Genomic DNA, 20,770 nt, shown 5'->3' with positions numbered 1-20,770 from the left:
CTAACCCAGGAATGTCGCAGATGCAACTACGGTGCAGGTAAATCGCAGCACATCAGTGTGAATGCAACCTAATAGGGGGCTCAGAACAGTAAGGGTTCATTTACAGTTTGGTGGGAGGTAAAACCCCATAATTAATACGTGTTTTTACTACCCCTGCCCAAACCACCGTCCCTTTAGCTGCAGTGGCCAGGTGTGCACACATGTCACAGCAGCAGGAGTTATATGCCCTGTCATGGTTCGTGGGTGTAACACCTGCCAAGAATGACTCATTCAAATAAATGAGGCCACTCTGCAAGTGTCCTGCAACCTTGTGTAGTACATAAAACAAGGGGTTAAAGCATGCAGCGTGGTGTTGCTTTCTTACCACCCGCTTTATCCCTTTGCACCCCACAGAGACATACAGTTGCAGAGCGCTTGCAGAGAGGTCCCATTTACTTGAAATGGGCTGCGATTGGCAGGTGGTAGCACCCACCAAGAGTAATAGGGGGTTTATACCTACTACAGCATGTGTACAAATTTAGCTGCTGCATCAGGGGGTAGTGACTGGGGGTGGTAAAACCGAGACTCAACTGCAGGGTTTTTCCACCCCTGATGTGTGAACGAGCCCTAAGGGTGCTGCTGTGGAATGCAACTAAGGGTTCATTCACAAGTGCAGCAGGCACTGCTGCTCCTCTGAAAAGCAACCTGAGTGTGTCTGACAGGTGATGAGGAGGCTATATGTTGCCGCCTCACCACCTGCTTTAAACCCATAACTGCTGTGCAATGCACATGACTTCCACGCAGTAGTACGGCAATTAGAGGTTATAATCAGGTGTGAGGAGGCAACACTGTGCCCGGTGATCTTTGACTTCTCCCATGTTGTTTAGGTAGACCTCCACCTCTTTAAGGTTGCCTACCCCTGCATTAACCACTTGACCTCCAGAGGATTTACCCCCCTTAATGACCAGGCCTCTTTTTGCTACTCGGCGCTGCACTAATTCAACTGATAATTGCGCGGTCATGCAATGCTGCACCCAAACGAAATTTACGTCCTTTTTTTCACACAAATAGAGCTTTCTTTTGGTGTAATTTGATCACCTGTGCGCTTTTTATTTTTCACGCTATAAACAAAAAAAAGCCAAAACTTTTGAAGAAAAACAATATTTTTTACTTTCAGCTATAAAAAATATATAGTAAACTCAAAGTTGGTTATAAATTTAGGCCAAAATGTATTCTGCTCCATGTTTTTGGTAAAAAAAATCCCAATGAGTGTATATTGATTGCTTTGTGTGGAAGTTATAGCGTCTACAAACTATGGTATACATACTGCAATTTACGCCGTTTTTCTGCTATACAGTGCTGCGCTAGTTTAACGGACAATTGTGCAGTCATGCAATACGGTACATAAATGAAATTTAATCCTTTTTTTCCCCACAAATTGAGCTTTCTTTCGGTGGTATTTGATTGCCTGCGTGGTTTTTATTTTTTGCGCTATAAAAAAAAAGGCTGACAATTTTGAGAAAAAAAACAATATTTTGGACTTTTTGCTATAAAACATGTCCAGTAAAAAAATGCAAAAATCAAATTGTCATAAATTTCTGTCAAAATGCATTCTGCGACATGTCTTTGCTAAAAAAAAAATCCAATACGTGTAAATTAATTGGTTTACGTGAAAGTTATAGCGTTTACAAATGGCGGGAAAGATATTGGGATTTTTAGTTTTTTTTTTATACTAATAATGGCGGCGATCAGCGAATTATGGCGGCGATCAGTGACTTATGGCAGCGACCAGTGACTTATGGCGGGACTGCGGCAGACATTCTGACATTGGGGGGTACTTACTTGGGGTCACTGACATCCCCAAAAACACTAATACAGTGATCAGAGCAAAAAAAAAAAACACTGACACTGTACTAATGGCACTGGGGAGGAAGGGGTTAACTTTATTTTGCAGGGAAGGGTTATCTGTGTGAGGGGGAGTGTTTTACTAGGGGGCGGGAGTGTGTGCTGGATGGTACAAGGCTGACTGAGAGAGGGAAACTCTTCTTTCTCGATCAGCTCGTCCTCGAGCTGTCAGGGAAGTGACAGACAGCACAGCTACTGCAGCTGTGCTGTCTGTCACTGTTTGCCGTCGATCACCGGGAAACAGCCGGTAAAGACCGGCTGTGACCCGGCGACTGACATCCGCGGCGGTGATCGGCGGGACAGAAAGGGCGGCGGCGCGCCTCGCGCGCGCGCCCCCTGTTTACAAAACACGCGTTTTAAAACGTGGTTTTGCCTGCCAGTGCCGCCCTGCCGCCGTATTTCTACAGTGGCAGGGCGGCAAGTGGTTAAAATGTATCAATAATTAACTTTACAAGTCTGCATGAATGCTCTTGTGATATATTGTCTGAGCAAACTGAAAAACTATATTTCAAAAAACTTGTACCAGTTTTCATTTAGGACCGATTCATACCAGAACGTGGTGCGGGAAACCTGAGTTCCGCACAGGTTTCCCACCCTGCGTTCACACGCACTGCAGTTTCAATCTGAAGTGGCTGTCAATATAAGGTAATGACAGCCCAAACGCAGGTCACATGGTACAAAAGCACCATGAAATGCAGATGGTGTGGTGCGGTGCAAATTCAGCCTATTCAAAATGAATGGGCTGAAATCACACTGCAGAGACCTGCATGTGAATTACACAAAATGCTCAGCACGTTCCCAGTATGAATCGGCCTTTAAAAGAAGTCCTACTGCTCCATTTAAGTGACTTTGCCTAGACCAAAATTATGTAATCAGTCTGCTGCAGGAGGGAGGGAGCATTTCTCAGTCGTCTCTTCTTAAGTAATTAGACTGGAACTTTGCAACAAGTCGAAAGGTGTGAAGCTGAAATAGGGAACTGATCCTGGATCCTAGAAGTGCTTGATCAAAGATGGTTCTGTTCTTTTAAACAGAAAAGTAGATAAAATCATAGCCATGGGAGTACTGTGATCCCTTTAAAGTATTACTAAACTCACAATAGTAAAATCAATCTGTATATGCAGTAAAGCATGCTTGTTATACTCACTGTGGAACCTAAGGGGTTAATCTCTGCCGTATGTAAAAAGGTTGTTTGATCCTGACTTCTCTGATCCTCCCCTTCTACTGTCCCCAATCCATCTGCTGATAGTACAGAGCCCTAGGAGGCAATCTGCACATGCTCAGTTTGGTGTGTGTATTGCTAGAAAGTTTTGTTTTTTGGGGGGAGGGTGCAGGTGATCGGCACAGGGCCAATCAGCACTGTCCAGAAAGAGGGTCATGCAGCCTCATAGGATAGTGAGGGGAGAATGAAAACTCCTACAAGCTTTAACCAGCGCTCGGCCAGACACTGATAGAAGTCATAAGATTGCTATATACTGCTGATGAGAAAAGGTATTTAGCAGTTTATATTTAGAAAAATAATTGTATTTCCATGTTGTGTGTACTCTGGAAGACCAGATTTAGTGAATGCAGGGTCCTGGGTTTAGTAACATTTTAGGATGTCTTAAAAAACCTCTAAGTATTAGATTATTTTATCCACAAAACATGGAAAACAAAAACTTCCAGCTTTAAAGCTGAACTCCAGGCAGATATAAAGCCATATTAATGCAGCTCTGTAATCAATAATACATTGTTAAATGTATTTTTAAATACAAGCAGTATATCTGAATTTGACCTGGTATCAGTTCCTGCAAGAAAGTTGGAGTGTGAGATGAAGAAGCAGCACAAGGAGTCAAAAAGTTCATGGACTAAGATGCATGCTGATAGGAGGAGAAGCAGAGTGACAGAGAAATGAGCTCATTACTGTGCTGCTTCTCCTTCTCACTGTCCAGTCACAGGCTGCTGATGGCCCAAGATGACCTGGGATCAGAGGAAGTGGTTTAAATGCCAGCCATCAGAGTGATAAAATCTAGTGGCAGAAAAAAGTACAGTGGGTGAAAACTATGGATTGAAGCTGAATAGTCCAACAAAAGCTGGTTTTGTTATTGTTCTCTTTAAAAAGCCATTTTTACCTTATTGTGCTTAGTTCCTCTTTAAATTGAATGCTGTGCAATACCATTGCTGAAGTCTCCTTCTGTCAAGCTATGGTTTCAGTGCTTCTGAGTTAGAAATATGCAATAAGAATGCATGTGCTTACTTCACCTGCTACATACTTGCTGTGAATCGGTGACTCAGAAATCACTTTGATCAGCATGACAACCAAGCAATTTGTATTACCAGAAAAAGTTCAAATAGGCAGCTTCCATATTTTTCAGCACAGATTTACTTGTATGGCAGATTTTAAAATTGTTAGAAAGACAGGACAAAAGAAGATCTTTTCAAATGGCAGAAACGTGCAGAAAAGTGATTCTGGTACCAAATCCTGTATATCAGACCTAACATGGCTATTGAACCCTATACAGTACAAGACGTCTAAGCAGCAAAATATTTTCTGATGGATCCAATTAAAGAACGAAACAGTTCACAAACTGCCCTACCACACTTGCTGTTTATCTTCTAGTTTATTTGTGTGTCAACAATCATGCTGGAAAGAAAAGAAGCATGTATTATCCTCTGGCTGTTCTGACCTATGATTACATAATAAAATCTTTTCCTGCATGTGGTAGGTCCAAGGGAATTTTAAAATAAACAGACCTTTTAGTCATCTGAAAGGCAAAATAGCAGTAGAAACACTTTTCCTATAGTAGGACTCAAGGATGTGCAGTTAAAAGTTAACATTTACACATAGCTTTCGACTATTCTGTCCTGGAAAAGGACAATGTCCTTGGAGGAAACAGTGTCATAGTTACATAGTTAGATTGCAGAAAGTCCATAGAGTTTAACAAATAGAAAAAAAAACAAATAGTAAACAGCCTTACACACAGTCCTTCACTCACAGTTGATCCAGAGGAAGGCAGAAAATTCTACAATAAAGCATTGTTACAATTTGCTCCTGCAGATGACAAAAATCCTTCCTAATCCCCCAAAAGGCTATCAGATATTCCTTGGATCAACTATTTATGGTGTTATTACTTATAATTGTTAATATCCAGTTATTTTTTTTGCATTTAGGGATGCATCCAGATTGTTATTTAAAAAAATCTACCGAGCTGGCCAGAACTAGTTCTTAAGTCTGTCACATTTTCACAGCTCTTACTGTAAAGAAGCCTTTCCGTATTTAGAGATTAAATCTCTTTCCCTCTAAATATATATCTCCTTTTCCTCTATAATGACCTGAAAGTAAATAACTCTGCATCAAATTCACTATATGAACCACTCATGTATATATACATGGTGATCAGATCCCCTTAATCGCCTCTTCTCAAGACAGAAAAACTTCACTTCAGCTAATCTTTCCTCATAGCTGCACTCCGCCATGCCTAATTTCAGTTTGGTTGCTCTTCTGTGCACTCTCTCCAGTTCTTTGATACCCTTTTTATTTACTGATACCCAAAATTGAACTGCATATTCCAGATCAGGTGTTACTAATGATTTGTACAGGGGCAAACATATGTCTCTCTCCCTCTGGAGTCTATACCTATTTTAATACAAGAAAGTATTTTGCTCGCTTTGGAAACTGCAGTTTTGCAAGTCTTTGATCTACCAGAACACCCATATCTTTCTCCACCATTGACTCCCCCCAGCTATTCTTCTCCTAGTACGTATGATGCATGCATGTTTTTAGGCCCCAAGTGCATAACTTTACATTTATCGACATTAAACCTCATTTGCCACAGTTTCCCAATAAACAGTGCACCGAGATCAGCTTTTAAATTGGAGACATCCTATGAGAATGTTATTCCACGGCATAGTTTGGTGTCATCTGCAAACACAGAAATTATACTTTTAATCAAACACTATAATTTTAGAATATATTAAAAAAGTAAGGGTCCCAACGTTGAACCTTGGGGTACACTAATAACCTAAACCATTCAGAGTATGAATCATTAATCACTACTATCTGAATATGAACTTTTAGCCAGTTTTCTATTCATTAACTGAACTTTCTAAGCCTGTAGACTTTACCTTACACATTAGCTGCGTATAGTATATGTTTTTGCTTACTTTCTCATAAAAAAAGGGATTTGTTTGACAACCACTGTCTTTCATGTATCCATGCTGTCTATTGCTAAAAATATTATTTTCTAGCAAAAATTCTTCTATGTGGTCTTTTATTAAACTCTCCAGTATCTACGCAACTATAGAAGTTAAACTAACTGCGGTCTGTAACTGCACAGTAAATACTATGATCCCTTTTTAAGTATAGGCACCACATTGGCCTTATGTCAATCCAGTGGTACCATGTCAGTCATTAAAGTATACTGTAACTAAAAGCAAAACATTGTTTTTGGTTTTGGACATACTGGAGATGGATTAGAACACCTATAAGGTTTATTGCAGTCTGTTTCCTTATTAGGGAGATTCACCATCTCTATTTGTCCTGTTTATTATTATCATTGAAACTGAAAGTAAATAAAAATCCCAAATTTTGGGTTATTCCCAGAAAAGTAAGAGAGGGGAAATCTTTCAATAGGGACACTAGTTTTGGTGACCTGGGGGCCCCCCAAGGGATTCCCTTAATTTGCAGGATTTCCTCTTACTTATTGTTTTTGCTATGGGACAGGAGGTAGAAGTAATTCTCCTCAGTGGGGTGCAAATGGAAAGAAAATCTGACAGTGGTTCCCTACTCTATCCGAAATGAAAAAAGTTTTGCCTATAGTTCTACTTTACAGAGTCTTTAAAAATTAGAAACAATGGCTCTGAAATAACAGAGCTCAAGTCTTTGAGGACACATGGGTGTAAGCTATCTGGTCTGGGTGCTTTATTCACCTTTATTTTGTCTAAAAATGTAGACCATATCAAGTTTGAGCCATTGGGGTTAATTTGGGGCTATTAATACTATCCCCATTATGGACTTGAACTTCCCCATTCTCCCTTGTATACACAGAGCTGAAGGCATTTAAATACATTTGCATTCATTTTTTTCCCCAGTATAAATTATCATATAAAGGGCTTACATGCTCAGACCAGATTTTTTTTTTTTTTTTAACATTAAAGAACTTTATTGTTCATAAAAGAAAAAAACATATACAAAAGAAATACAAATAAAGTAAACAAAAAGGGAGGGTAAAAAAAAAGGGGGAATAACAAAAACATGGTACATAAATAACATATGTTACTACAGTGAGACATTTCCTGGGTTACAATAGGGAACATAGCCAGGGAGTGAGTAGAACAACGAAAAATGCATGAACAGCAAAACATATCACAGGTCAAACAACTTTTAGTAAATAAAATAATACCAAGAGCCTGTGGATAAAGCAGTATAAAGTCAGGCGGGGGGGGGGGGGGGAGAGACAGGGAAAACCCTACTCCCAGTATCTCTACCACGGCAAGCCGCTTAAGTGGCAGGGGAAAATAGACATCTATCCCATATTTTGTTGTATTTCTCGGGACAGCCTCTGTGAATGTAAATTAGGTTCTTATACGGTAGAGTGGAATTGACTTCAGTCAACCATGTCTGAAGGGTGGGGACAGTTGCCAACAGTTTACAGGCGCTGAATAGAGTTTCACGTAAGAGTGTGACAAGAAATTTGTCCTCGGGTATATCAGGGAAAAATCCAAAAAGAGGCACACTCTAGGGTCTAGTTGCAGTGGTGAACCCATGTGATCATGCAGAAACTTGATGATTTGTGCCCAGTACGTCTGGACAATTGGGCAGGACTATATAAAGGTGGAAAAAGGTGCCAGCCTCCCCAAGGCAACGGGGGCAGAGGGGACTCTATTCAGGTCAATATCTAGAAACTTGGAGTGAGGTAGGCTTGATGCAAGATATAGAGCTGGGTAAGCCTGTCGGGGAGTCTCGGCGACACCAATTTGACATCCTTTAACACCTCGTCCCAGATCTCCGATTCCAGGTGCCTCACATCCGTTGCCAGCGAGATCTAGCCAACCCCACCACACCAACCGCAGTGGGATTGCATAGTGCAGTGTATAAAGCCGAGATAAACTTGGTAGGTTTAGACTCAAGCACCACCTCCATTAAGGTTAGGGGCTGGGGTGAAGGGACCAGTTCCATAAACTGGGCTCTTAAGGCATGACGGAGCTGCAAATACCAAAATAGCATGTGGTTAGGGAGGTAAAACTCTTCTTTTAAGATTTGAAACTGCCTGGGCCCAGTGGGAGCAACCACCTGGTGAAAGTAGATGATGCCCCTCGAAGACCACAACTCAGGATTGTGAGGAGTTCAGACATGGTTGAGCCATAGGGGAACATGTGAATGATGCACAGGGGCGTTCATGCATCCAAGGGTCAGCTCCCATATGCATCTATGGTGGAGCTGTAACATGTCACGCGGTGCCTGAGTGCCAGGATGTCCACCGTCAAGCAGAACCACCTCTAAATGGAGAAAATAAGGGACGTCCGGGCTGCCCAATCACCAGAGCCTGGTACCGAACGGCCTCCGATTTAGATAGGTGAAAAAAGTGGTAAAGCTGTGCTGCCAGGTAATACGAGTGAAAGTCCAGAAGGGGCCCCCTCCCCCATCGTAGTAGGTTTCTTAAGTATGAGCCAGAAGAGCTTTTGTCTGACCGATCCCCAAACTAATTTAGGATTCCCTTGAGTGTTTTGAAAAATTTTAGGGGTAGCAGTATTGGGGAGTGCCAAAATATATATAAGAATTTAGGCAGAATTATCTTAAATAGGTTAATTCTACCCATGACCCCCAGTGTAAGCCTCGTCCATGATTGGATGCGTGCTTTTAGGGTGGTAAATAATGGCTCGATGTTAAGCATGGGGTAGTTCTGAGACTCCCTGGTGACAGAAACCCCCATATACTGGACTGTAGAGACTCTACGTAGCGGCATAGTATTCAAAATGTATGACGGAGGAAAGGTGTCAAGGGGAAGGATCTGCGATTTACTCCAATTGATACGCAGCCTGGAGTGTGTTCCAAACTCCTTAATGATCCGGAGAGCAGCCCTAAGAGAAGGGCCTGTGTCAGCCAGCTAGAGAAGCATATCTGCATACATTACAATGGACTCCACCAGAGAGCCAACACGGAGGCCCCTAATATCAGGATGAGTCCTTATCAAATGGGCCAGGGGTTCCGCCGCCAGTGCGCACTGTAAGGGGGACAAAGGGCAGCCCTGACGGGTCCCTCAGCCCAGGGGAAAGGTTTCCTATAACCACCCATTGTCGGCCACTCTAGCAATGGGGGAATAATACAACAATTATACCCATTTAATGAAGTTGGGCCCAAAACTATTTAGGCATGCCCAAAGGTAGCTCCACTCCACCAAATCAAATGCCTTCGCAGCGTCAAGCATCACCACTGCTCTAGTATCAACCTCATCGTGGGAGGCTTGTACATTCAAAAATAACCGACGAATATTCATCACAGTGTTTTTCCCCAGCATGAATCCCGTTTGGTCAGCGTGTATCAAGGATATGATGATCTGGTTAAGACATGTAGATACAATTTTAGCCAAAATCTTGATATTTACTTGCAACAGGGAAATAGGCCGATATGATTCTGGGTGAGAGAGGTCCTTACCGGGCTTAGGGATCACTATTATTAGGGCTTCACGCATAGAGTCAGGCAGTACACCCTCAGTAAAAATATTTTCGTATAGGAGTAGCAGTTTGTGGGATCAAAGCCTCCGAGTAAGTAGAATAAAACGGGAAGTCCATCACGGCCAGGAGATTTCACCGGGGTGAGAGTAGAAATTGCCGTAGCAATCTCCTCAACAGTGATAGGAGCCTCAAGGTCAGTTTTCTGCGATGCAGACAACCGTGGGAGAGCTATGGTTTGCAAAAATGTACAGGTTTCTTGAGTCGTAACTGTCACCTGGGAAGAGTATAGAGAAGTATAGTACCTATAAAACTCAGCGGCAGTCAGCTTTGGATCAGAGACACTGGCCCCGCTTAGGTCCGGAAGCGTAATGACTACTGGCGATCTAGAGTTCTGATGAGACAGATAAGCTAATAATTTACCAGCCCGTTCCCCCTGTTCAAAAATACGCTGCCGAGTGAAAAAAATTATTGTTTGGCTTTTACAAAATGTAACTGTTTGACAAGACGAGTATAGGAGCATAACGAGGTGTAATTTGAGGGGGAGGGGTCAGTCTGAAAAGTATTAGTCAAGGAATGCAAGTGGTTGATGGCTTGCCGCAAAACGAGATTGGCGGAGGCTTTCAGTCTATTAATACGTGTTGACAGCACCATGCAGGTATGCAATTTAAATGAGTCCCACACCGATCCCACCGACGCCATGCCACGGTTACTCTATTAAAGAAATATTGCCACTCCCGTAGAATGTCCTCCTGGTCTGTTAGGGCAGATAGCCAAAAGGGGTGCAACCGCCACAAGGTGTTTGAGAGAAGAGGCAGAAAAGTGCAGTGTTGGCATTTGCAGGACGATTAAAAGGTCATTGAAAAGTCAGTTCCCAGAACCGGTCTCCAGTAGGGCCTTACACTCATCAGAGTAAACATACAGTGGATATAAAAAGTCTACACACCTCTGTTAAAATGTCAGGTATCTGTGATGTAAAAAAAATCAGACAAAGATAAATAATTTCGGAACTTTTTCCACCTTTAATGTAACCTATAAACTGTACAACTAAGTTGAACAACAAACTGAAATCTTTTAGGTGGAGTGAAGTAAAAATAAAAAACTACAATAATATGGTTGCATAAGTGTGCACACCCTTAAACTAATACTTTGTTGAAGCACCTTTTGATTTTATTACAGCACTCAGTCTTTTTGGGTATGAGTATCAGCATGGCACATCTTGACTTGGCAATATATGCCCACCCTTCATTGCAAAAACACTCCAAAATCTGTCAGATTGCGAGGGCTTCTCCTGTGCACAGCCCTCTTCAGATCCCCCCACAGATTTTCGATCGGATTCAATTCTGGGCTCTGGCTGGGCCATTCCAAATCTTTAATCTCCTTCTGGTGAAGCCATTCCTTCGTTGATTTGGATGAATGCTTTGGGTCGTTGTCATGCTGAAAGATGAAGTTCCTCTTCATGTTCAGTTTTCTAGCAGAAGCCTGAAGGTTTTGTGCCAATATTGACTGGTATTTGGAACTGTTCATAATTCCCTCTACCTTGACTAAGGCCCCAGTTCCAGATGAAGAAAAACAGCCCCACCGCATGATGCTGCCACCACCATGCTTAACTGTCGGTATGGTGTTCTTTTAGTGATGTGCAGTGTTATTTTTGCACCAAACATATCTTTAGGAATTATGATCAAAAAGTTCAACCTTGGTTTCATCAGACCATAACACATTTTCCCCACATGCTTTTGGGAGACTTCAGATGTGTTTTTGCAAAATTTAGCCGGGCTTGGATGTTTTTCTTTGTAAGAAAAGGCTTCCGTCTTGCCACTCTACCCCACAGCCCAGACATATGAAGAATACGGGAGATTGTTGTCACATGTACCACACAGCCAGTACTTGCCAGATATTCCTGCAGCTCTTTTAATGTTGCTCTAGGCCTCTTGGCAGCCTCCCAGACCAGTTTTCTTCTTGTCTTTTCACCAATTTTGGAGGGACGTCCAGTTCTTGGTAATGCCACTGTTGCGCCATATTTTCTCCACTTGATGATGACTGTCTTCACTGTGTTCCATGGTATATCGAATGCCTTGGAAATTTTTTCGTATCTTTCTCCTGACTGACACCTTTTAACAATGAGATCCCTCTGATGCTTTGGAAGCTCTCTGCGGACCACGGCTTTTGCTGTAGGATGCGACTAAGAAAATGTCAGGAAAGACCTACTAGGACAGCTGAACTTTATTTGGGGTTAATCAGAGGCACTTTAAATGATGGCAGGTGTGTACTGACTCCTATTTACCATGATTTTGAATGTGATTGCTTAATTCTGAACACAGCTACATCCCCAGTTATAAGAGGGTGGGCACACTTATGCAACCACATTATTTTAGTTTTTTGTTTCCCCCCCTAAAAGATTTCAGTTTGTTTTTCAATTGAGTTGTACAGTTTATAGGTCACATTAAAGGTGGAAAAAGTTCTGAAATTATTTATCTTTGTCTAAATTTTTTATATCACAGAAATCTGACATTTTAACAGGGGTGTGTAGACATTTTATATTCACTGTACATGTTCCAGTGGAGCCACGATTTAGAATATATGTCCCGTTTATTTTGAGCAGAGAGCACCAGGTTTCAAGTTTATATCTTCCACCTTGTTTAGCCACAGCGTGATGGGAGGGGGGGGCGCAAGTCCTTCCATCGCAAAGCAATACAGGCCTTAAGCGGCGTTAAGCAACTGACATAAGACTGATTTCTTATACACTGTATATCACTGCTTCAGGTGAGTAGCCTCTAATGATCCCTTCACAACTCTTCAAGTCAGGTGCCAGTCCAGCTCGCGTGCTGCACAATGGAAGACAAGGAAAATCTTTACCCCGTGGTAATGATTAAGCCAGTGGTTCTCAACCTTTCTAATGCCGCGACCCCTTAATACAGTTCCTCATGTTGTGGTGACCCCCAACCATAAAATTATTTTCATTGCTACTTCATAACTGTAATTTTGCAGTGGGAGGAGTAGTGCCATGTCATTGGTGTCAGTGGAAGGAGTAGTGCCCCATCACTGATGTCAGTGGGATGAATAGTGCCCCATTGTTGGTATCAGTGGGAGGAATAGTGCCCCATCGTTGGTATCAGTGGGAGGAATAGTGCCCCATCATTGGTATCAGTGGGAGGAATAGTGCCCTATCACTGATGTCAGTGGGATGAATAGTGCCCCATCATTGGTATCAGTGGGAGGAATAGTGCCCCATTGTTGGTATCAGTGGGAGGAATAGTGCCCCATCACTGATGTCAGTGGGATGAATAGTGCCCCATCACTGGTGTCAGTGGGAGGAATAGTGCCCCATCACTGGTGTCAGTGGGAGGAATAGTGCCCCATCGTTGGTGTCAGTGGGAGGAATAGTGCCCCATCGTTGGTGTCAGTGGGAGGAATAGTGCCCCATCGTTGGTATCAGTGGGAGGAATAGTGCCCCATCGTTGGTATCAGTGGGAGGAATAGTGCCCCATCATTGGTGTCAGTGGGAGGAATAGTGCCACATCATTGGTGTCAGTGGGAGGAATAGTGCCTCATCATTGGTGTCAGTGGGAGGAGTAGTGCCCCATCATTGGTGTCAGTGGGAGGAGTAGTGCCCCATCATTGGTGTCAGTGGGAGGAGTAGTGCCCCATCATTGGTGTCAGTGGGAGGAGTAGTGCCCCATCATTGGTGTCAGTGGGGGGAGTAGTGCCCCATCATTGGTGTCAGTGGGGGGAGTAGTGCCCCATCATTGGTGTCAGTGGGGGGAGTAGTGCTCCATCACTGGTGTCAGTGGGGGGAGTAGTGCCCCATCACTGGTGTCAGTGGGAGGAGTAGTGCCCCATCACTGGTGTCAGTGGGAGGAATAGTGCCACATCATTGGTGTCAGTGGGAGGAATAGTGCCCCATCATTGGTGTCAGTGGGGGGAGTAGTGCCCCATCATTGGTGTCAGTGGGGGGAGTAGTGCCCCATCATTGGTGTCAGTGGGAGGAATAGTGCCCCATCACTGGTGTCAGTGGGGGGAGTAGTGCCCCATCACTGGTGTCAGTGGGGGGAGTAGTGCCCCATCACTGGTGTCAGTGGGAGGAATAGTGCCACATCATTGGTGTCAGTGGGAGGAATAGTGCCCCATCATTGGTGTCAGTGGGAGGAATAGTGCCCCATCGTTGATGTCAGTGTGGTGGAGGGGAGAATAGTGCCCCATCGTTGGGGTCAGGGGGGGGGGGAAATAGTGTCCCATCGTTGGTGTCAGTGGGGGGAGGAATAGTGCCCCATCATTGGTGTCAGTGGGAGGAATAGTGCCCCATCATTGATGTCAGTGTGGTGGAGGGGAGAATAGTGCCCCATCATTGGGGTCAGGGGGGGGGGGGGAAATAGTGCCCCATCGTTGGTGTCAGTGGGGGGAGGAATAGTGCCCCATCGTTGGTGTCAGTGGGGGGAGGAATAGTGCCCCATCGTTGGTGTCAGTGGGGGGAGGAATAGTGCCCCATCGTTGGTGTCAGTGGGGGGAGGAATAGTGCCCCATCGTTGGTGTCAGTGGGGGGAGGAATAGTGCCCCATCGTTGGTGTCAGTGGGGGGAGGAATAGTGCCCCATCGTTGGTGTCAGTGGGGGGAGGAATAGTGCCCCATCGTTGGTGTCAGTGGGGGGAGGAATAGTGCCCCATCGTTGGTGTCAGTGGGGGGAGGAATAGTGCCCCATCGTTGGTGTCAGTGGGGGGAGGAATAGTGCCCCATCGTTGGTGTCAGTGGGGGGAGGAATAGTGCCCCATCGTTGGTGTCAGTGGGGGGAGGAATAGTGCCCCATCGTTGGTGTCAGTGGGGGGAGGAATAGTGCCCCATCGTTGGTGTCAGTGGGGGGAGGAATAGTGCCCCATCGTTGGTGTCAGTGGGGGGAGGAATAGTGCCCCATCGTTGGTGTCAGTGGGGGGAGGAATAGTGCCACATCGTTGGTGTCAGTGGGGGGAGGAATAGTGCCACATCGTTGGTGTCAGTGGGGGGAGGAATAGTGCCACATCGTTGGTGTCAGTGGGGGGAGGAATAGTGCCACATCGTTGGTGTCAGTGGGGGGAGGAATAGTGCCACATCGTTGGTGTCAGTGGGGGGAGGAATAGTGCCACATCGTTGGTGTCAGTGGGGGGAGGAATAGTGCCCCATCGTTGGTGTCAGTGGGGGGAGGAATAGTGCCCCATCGTTGGTGTCAGTGGGGGGAGGAATAGTGCCCCATCGTTGGTGTCAGTGGGGGGAGGAATAGTGCCCCATCGTTGGTATTAGTGACACAAATGATGGGGCACTATTCCTCCCACTGACACCAATGATACTTACTTTGCTGACCCCTGCTCCAGCCTGGGCTCGCTCTCTCACTTACCTGTCAGCTGTCTTCCTTCTCTGGCCGCTCTCCTCTTCACTTGCTCCGGCAGCTCCCTCGGTCTTCTTTGATGTACGCGCGCTGCCGCTCGGCTCCTCCTCTCCAAGCTCCACCTCCTCGCCGGTGATTGGCCGCCTGTGTGCCTCTCCTGAGCTACAGTTCCTGTGGCCAATCAGCGGCGAGGAGGCGGAGCTGCTGAGCGATCCCGGAGGTGTGGCCAGGTGACAGCAGCGTATCATCCCGCCCACACATCGCCGGAGACTGCAGCGGTGTCTCGGTTCCTAAGACCATCGGAAATATGTGTTTTCCGATGGTCTTAGGCGACTTCTGGGAAATGGTCGTTCGACCCCCAAAGGGGTCGCGACCCCCAGGTTGAGAACCGCTGGATTAAGCGCTAACATCAGCGTGAAATGCATCTACCTGCTTGTCCCCCACTGTACTTGTTCCATCTGTCATTTGGTTTTAATGTTTATATCGAATAAAGTGGATTGTTGGAGTGCTGTCGTCCTGGATTTCCTGGTCTTCCATCGATTTCTTATAGGCCTTAAGGGAGATTTCAGAAAGATGAAAAAGAAAAAAAGGTGGGGTCCACCGGAAACAGATAGTCCATAAACTTTTGTGCACCTTCTTCCAATACTGCTCTAGTTTTGGACAAAAACAAAAGATGTGGCGCAACGTCTCCTGCTCCTCCTGGCACCTCCAGCAGTGAACAGAGGTCTCAGGGAAATAGTTTCATAAAACAGACAGCATGCGGTACCATCTGCTTAATAGCTTAAAGTTACTCTCCTGTATGAGAGTGCATATCAAGGTTTTCAAGGTATATGTTTCGGCTTGCATCAGGTGTGATATTTTTACCAAGATCTGCCTCCCATTTATTGAGGCATGGTAACGTAAAGCTTTCCAGCGGGGAGATCAGAAAGGAGTACATCTTGGTTAGTGTTTAGGGCAGAACACTACTATTCATACAAAACACCTCAAATGTCATCACTGGATATCTATACTGCGTAGGGGGGCCCTAAAGAACGGAAGAAATGGAGCAACTGTAAGGCTTTCCAGAAATATAAGTTATAGTGACCTCCCGGGTGCATCAATGACGACAATATAAGCCAAATGTTGGAAGTGAGAAAGTGGGAGGCCTGGAAACAGTCAAGTATGTTTGGGTGCTCAAACACAGAACTGGCCTTCCTTTTCTGTGAGCCCATACCACTCCCTCTAACTATATTAACTCATGTTCCTACCTCCTGTTGTCTTAACGCCTGTTTTTTTAATCTCTCCACTTGGTCAAAATTCTATTTTATTCAACAATTTGAATGTGAGTAAACACAATGTGGGTCATGTCGTACTATAGTTTTATTTTCCCTAGGTAGGCTAAACACAGATTTGCTTCACATCTAAATGGTTGCAGAATCACACCACATTTCACTAGCAGGTGGCACTACAAATGAGATGCAATATGATAGAGGTAGGGGAACTTTATGGCAGTGTCTAAAAGCACAGTCTGGTCTCCAGTTTTCAGGCTTTACAAACCAAGCTAGTAGTAAATAAAGTGGGACTATTTTCTCAAATTTACCAAAACATTACCTAACTTCATCCAAAGCATTAGGCCTCGTTCACATCATGAGTGCAGCAAACTGATTGAAACTTACGCACAGATTTCACTTGCATAGATGTCAGTTTCCACCAGTTTTCAATGAGTTTATATATGTTGCACATTGCTGCGCAGAAAAAATCTGCACATGATACCAGCGTTGTGGTGTGAACAGGACACAGAGAGAACAATTGAATTTGTTGTGTCCTTTCAGAACACATGCAGAAAAATTGATGTCTCTGCACCATGGTGTGAATGAGCCCTTAATAGCATTAAAGCAAATCTAAAGCTAAACTTGTTTAGTTTTGGATACAGTAGGAAATGCTTGGCAACTGTCGGGTTTTACTGCAGTGTCCCAACTGGGGGGATTCACCCTATTTGTTCAGGTGATAATTATTATCAGGACAAAAAGTGAAAGAAAAACCAAAAGTTTACAATTATCACTGTTACAAAGCAACTGTCCAAGATGGGAATTGTCCTCACTACTGCCTGGGAAGTGACAGCAAACCTCCTAAACAAAATACAGACCAACACACAGTACTAAAAAAACAAAAAACACAAAAAAAAACCTCAACTGGGATTTTATTATTTAGGCTTTAGAGCCACTTTAATTCCATGAAATAAGAAGAAATTGCTGCGTTGATTCTAGCTTATTCATGTTACCAAAGTGAAGTCCCCTGCCATCTCAGTGAGCCCTAATAGACTTGTATGGGGCCATCTCTTGGAAGCGGAGATGTTCGGGAAATGGGAAATTTATATGAACTAGTTGTACTACAGAAGATTCTGATCTGAGCTGTAAACAGTGGAACAGGATGCAGCTGTGCTACAGAGATAAGTAAGAGACTAGAGTGGTGGGCTTAATGTAGATAAGTTTAAGGAGGTTAGGGATAGCTGGCTTAAAGTACTTTTTTTTAATTGAAGCTACAGTTGTCCTTCAAAATGATGAAACATTGTTTAAAGCTAGACATATAGTAGTAGAATTTAATTTGCAAAACATTCTCAGAATGTTCTTTTTTGCCATCAACTAATTTAATTCGAAAGCCCTTAAAATTTCATGCAGATCTGCTATTTAATTGTAATCCCAAACATAAGCAACAGGTTTCATTACAATGTGTGTGATTGTTCTTATGATTTTTCCCAAACAAGACCACATTCACAGGTAAAATTTTGTTCATTCGAGAAAAATGTTACATTCTGCTACTTCAATTTTTTTTTCCATCACTTTGGTCAAAAACGACCATCAATTTGACTACTATTAACCATTAGCAAATTGAATGAACGTTCCAAAGGCAAAACATTTCTTGTCAAATTCTGTTAGTGTATGGTAAGCTTTAATGGTACTAAGAGGGTGTGGAACTTGTAACTAAAATCTAATTCTCAATTTGGGATGAAATAAAGGCTCCACATTCCTAGGCCTATGATCCAAGTTGCTCCACAGAGACATCGGAATTAGTCTGAAGACGGGTCTTGAAGTCTGCACTCCAGCAAATGTTAATACCTGAGAAAGACTTTTAAGCTAGATCAGGGTCACTTTAAAAATATTACTGATCCCAAAAAATTTAAACCAGAGATCACCTGGCAATTAACTATACCACATAATTCCTTTATAACACTGGACAAAGATATAATTTGTAAATAATGAGAAAACAATTCAAAACCATTTCACATTAAGCTCACTTAAACGACTCCAAAACAGGATATAAAAAATAAAAACCATAGTCTGTCCTGCTGTCCACACTGCTGATCTTTGCTGTTTATTAGATACATACTGGCCAGTGAATCTTCTGCATCCATTAATTTGGAGTTTGCAAAGAAGGAGGTCCTTCGAAACACATAGCTATGCCCACTGCTCCTTCCGCATGTGATATCATCCATGAGATCCCCTGAAGCACACTGTGCCTTTGTACAGAGCTTTGATCTGTCCTCCAGCTGCAGCTATTTATCCATCTGACAGCACTTGCTATCCAGGACTAAAAGTGTGAACACAGAGAAGCACCCATGCTGGGAGTGTTGGTGTACACGCTCTATCTTAATTTTGTGGGTGGCCAATTTGCAGTTGAATTGAACACTACAGCCTTTAAAGTTACTAAATTTCTTGTTTGTTTGTATGTCATTTGTAGATTTCCCCACTCTTGTGAGGAGCAGCACCAAAGAGCAAGATGTGTTTCATTGATGATTCCAACACCTAAACTAAGGATTTGTGGTTTAATAAATTTATGGACAATAATGTTTTTTTTTGGTGGACTTGATTTTGGTAACATTTATTTACATTACACAAGTTCTTTAATTTACATTTAGTCACAAGTATTTTGAGTGTGCTAAAAAAGTTTTTGGTTTTATTTGGCATGTGTGTGTGTATATATATATATATATATATATATATATATATATATATATATATATATATATATATATATATATATATATATATATATATTTATTTACATTTTTTTTTCTAATTACAGAATCGCTGCCACAGCGATTACTTTCATTCTGTGCAAACTAGTTGCCTGGCTTTCAGGCTGATCAATATTTTGAGCGACTTGCTCGAAACAAGTAAAAGTTCAGATGTAGTTGACTGCATTAGTCTGGGTTAGTGAAAATATACTGAAGCCAGAGAAAGCCAGGCAACTGGATCACCAAAGGCAGTCTTCATATTTCCTTCAGCACAGGTTTCCTTTAAAACAAGGAAAAAAATGATTCAGAGAAACTGGATGCACTGAAAATAGTTACACAATCAGGAAAAGATCCAAACCGCATGATGTCAACTTGGAAATAGTTAAAGTTTATACATTTAACAACCCATAACTTACAGTGCTAAATACTGAAACCAATTGTACTTTGTTCGGTAAAATAAAAACATACAAAATCAACCTACCCGAATCTCTTGAAGGTTGTGGAAGTTGTTTCCCACTCTGACCGAGATTTTACTTGGTGTGTAGCTTTCGTCTGACTTGTAATCAGCGTAAATGCATAAAGCTTTCACAGTAGTCTTTCTTCTATAAGCCAGAAAAATAAAAACACATAGCAAGAGAACCACAATGAAAGCTCATCAAAATGTTTTTGCTGCACTTTTTTTAAAGTTGGGAAATGTAAGCTTTATGCCTGAAATAATTTGCAAAGGCTTGGCGCACAGTTACATACATAAACAAGATTCGTCAAACAATAAACTACAGGAAGCCTCAAGTGTAGCATTTTGCAGTCCATGGATCAAAACAGTAATTTAAGATTCAACCGTATTTTGTCAATTGAAAAAGCACAGAATGCAGCTCTTTGGTGAATGAGTTATTCCATTATGAAATCATTGGATCCATTTTTACAATAAAATCTAGGTTCAGTGGCTAGCTCTTAAAAGGATACAAGTGATGATATACAACTGACATAAAAAAATAATTCTAATACGCAGTTTAAAAAAAACAGGTCTACTGGAAGGTCAATCAGAAACAGCTCAGGGACTCCTAACACTCCTAATCAACAATGATTTAATACACAGGTATCGAATACAAGGCTTGTGGGGCCATTTTATGTGGCCCTCGCACCTCTCCTGTAGCTGCGGCACCCCCCTCGTCTCTTCCCCCACAGTCAGCAGCAGAGAGCAGGACAGAACTCCTCCACAAGATCCTGCCCTTCTTTGTACAGTCACGGAGAGGCTTGTGTCTGTCAAGCCCATCCAAGCCGTTGGCAGCAGAGAGGAGGACAGAACTCCTCTTACAGATCATGCACCTCTCTGTGCAGCTGAAGCACCCCCTCATCTCCTCCTCCCCTGGTCTCAGGATTCAGCAGACTCTGGCAGCTGAATTGCAGCCCTCCTCTGGTCCCCCAGACCCTGCACTTTCTGCTTCCCAGCTCTGCCTTCAGCTTCTTCCAGGCAACTGCACAACCTAAGGGAGTTGCAATGTGATTGAAGGGAGGGTGGAGGACTCTTGACATTTGATGGTGAGGGAGGAATCAGAACATCTGATAAGAGGGTGGCTGCTCTGGACATCATCTGCTTATAATTATGAGAATAATACAGTTTTATGCTAGTTGAAAAGGAGTGTTGCACACCACTTTTATCATCTTTATTGGAGACTTTATTGGAGACTGCTCAGACAGAACACCATGGTAGACCATGTTCTGTCTGAGCAGTCTCCAATAAAATTTCTTGTGGATGATACCTGCAGTGTGTGACTCCTTTTGAGACTTGAAACATTTGCTACAGGAGTGTGAGTGGGCTCCGTGCTGGTTTGCATCTGCCTTTCACAGCTAAAGTCTTATTAAACCAGTAAAATTTGAATGAAGAGGCACTT

The 20,770-nt window shown here is 43.2% G+C and overlaps 1 protein-coding gene across 2 annotated transcripts in view; it reads right to left on the bottom strand.

Annotated features, from left to right (window-relative positions):
- ANAPC10 (anaphase promoting complex subunit 10) overlaps positions 1 to 20,770 on the bottom strand; it is a 125,732-nt gene that overhangs the window by 85,184 nt on the left and 19,778 nt on the right. For both annotated transcript variants that reach the window (XM_089670495.1, XM_089670496.1), the window contains exon 5: positions 19,360 to 19,480. In XM_089670495.1, the coding sequence (XP_089526621.1) occupies positions 19,360 to 19,480 (121 nt within the window). The remainder of the gene's footprint in view (positions 1 to 19,359; positions 19,481 to 20,770) is intronic.

The sequence above is a fragment of the Staurois parvus genome, unplaced genomic scaffold (assembly GCF_062004578.1).
Source record: "Staurois parvus isolate SC_StPar_1 unplaced genomic scaffold, SC_StPar_1.0 ptg000090l, whole genome shotgun sequence".
NCBI classification, from domain to species: Eukaryota; Metazoa; Chordata; class Amphibia; order Anura; family Ranidae; genus Staurois; species Staurois parvus.
This window is presented reverse-complemented; position numbering and strand designations above follow the sequence as displayed.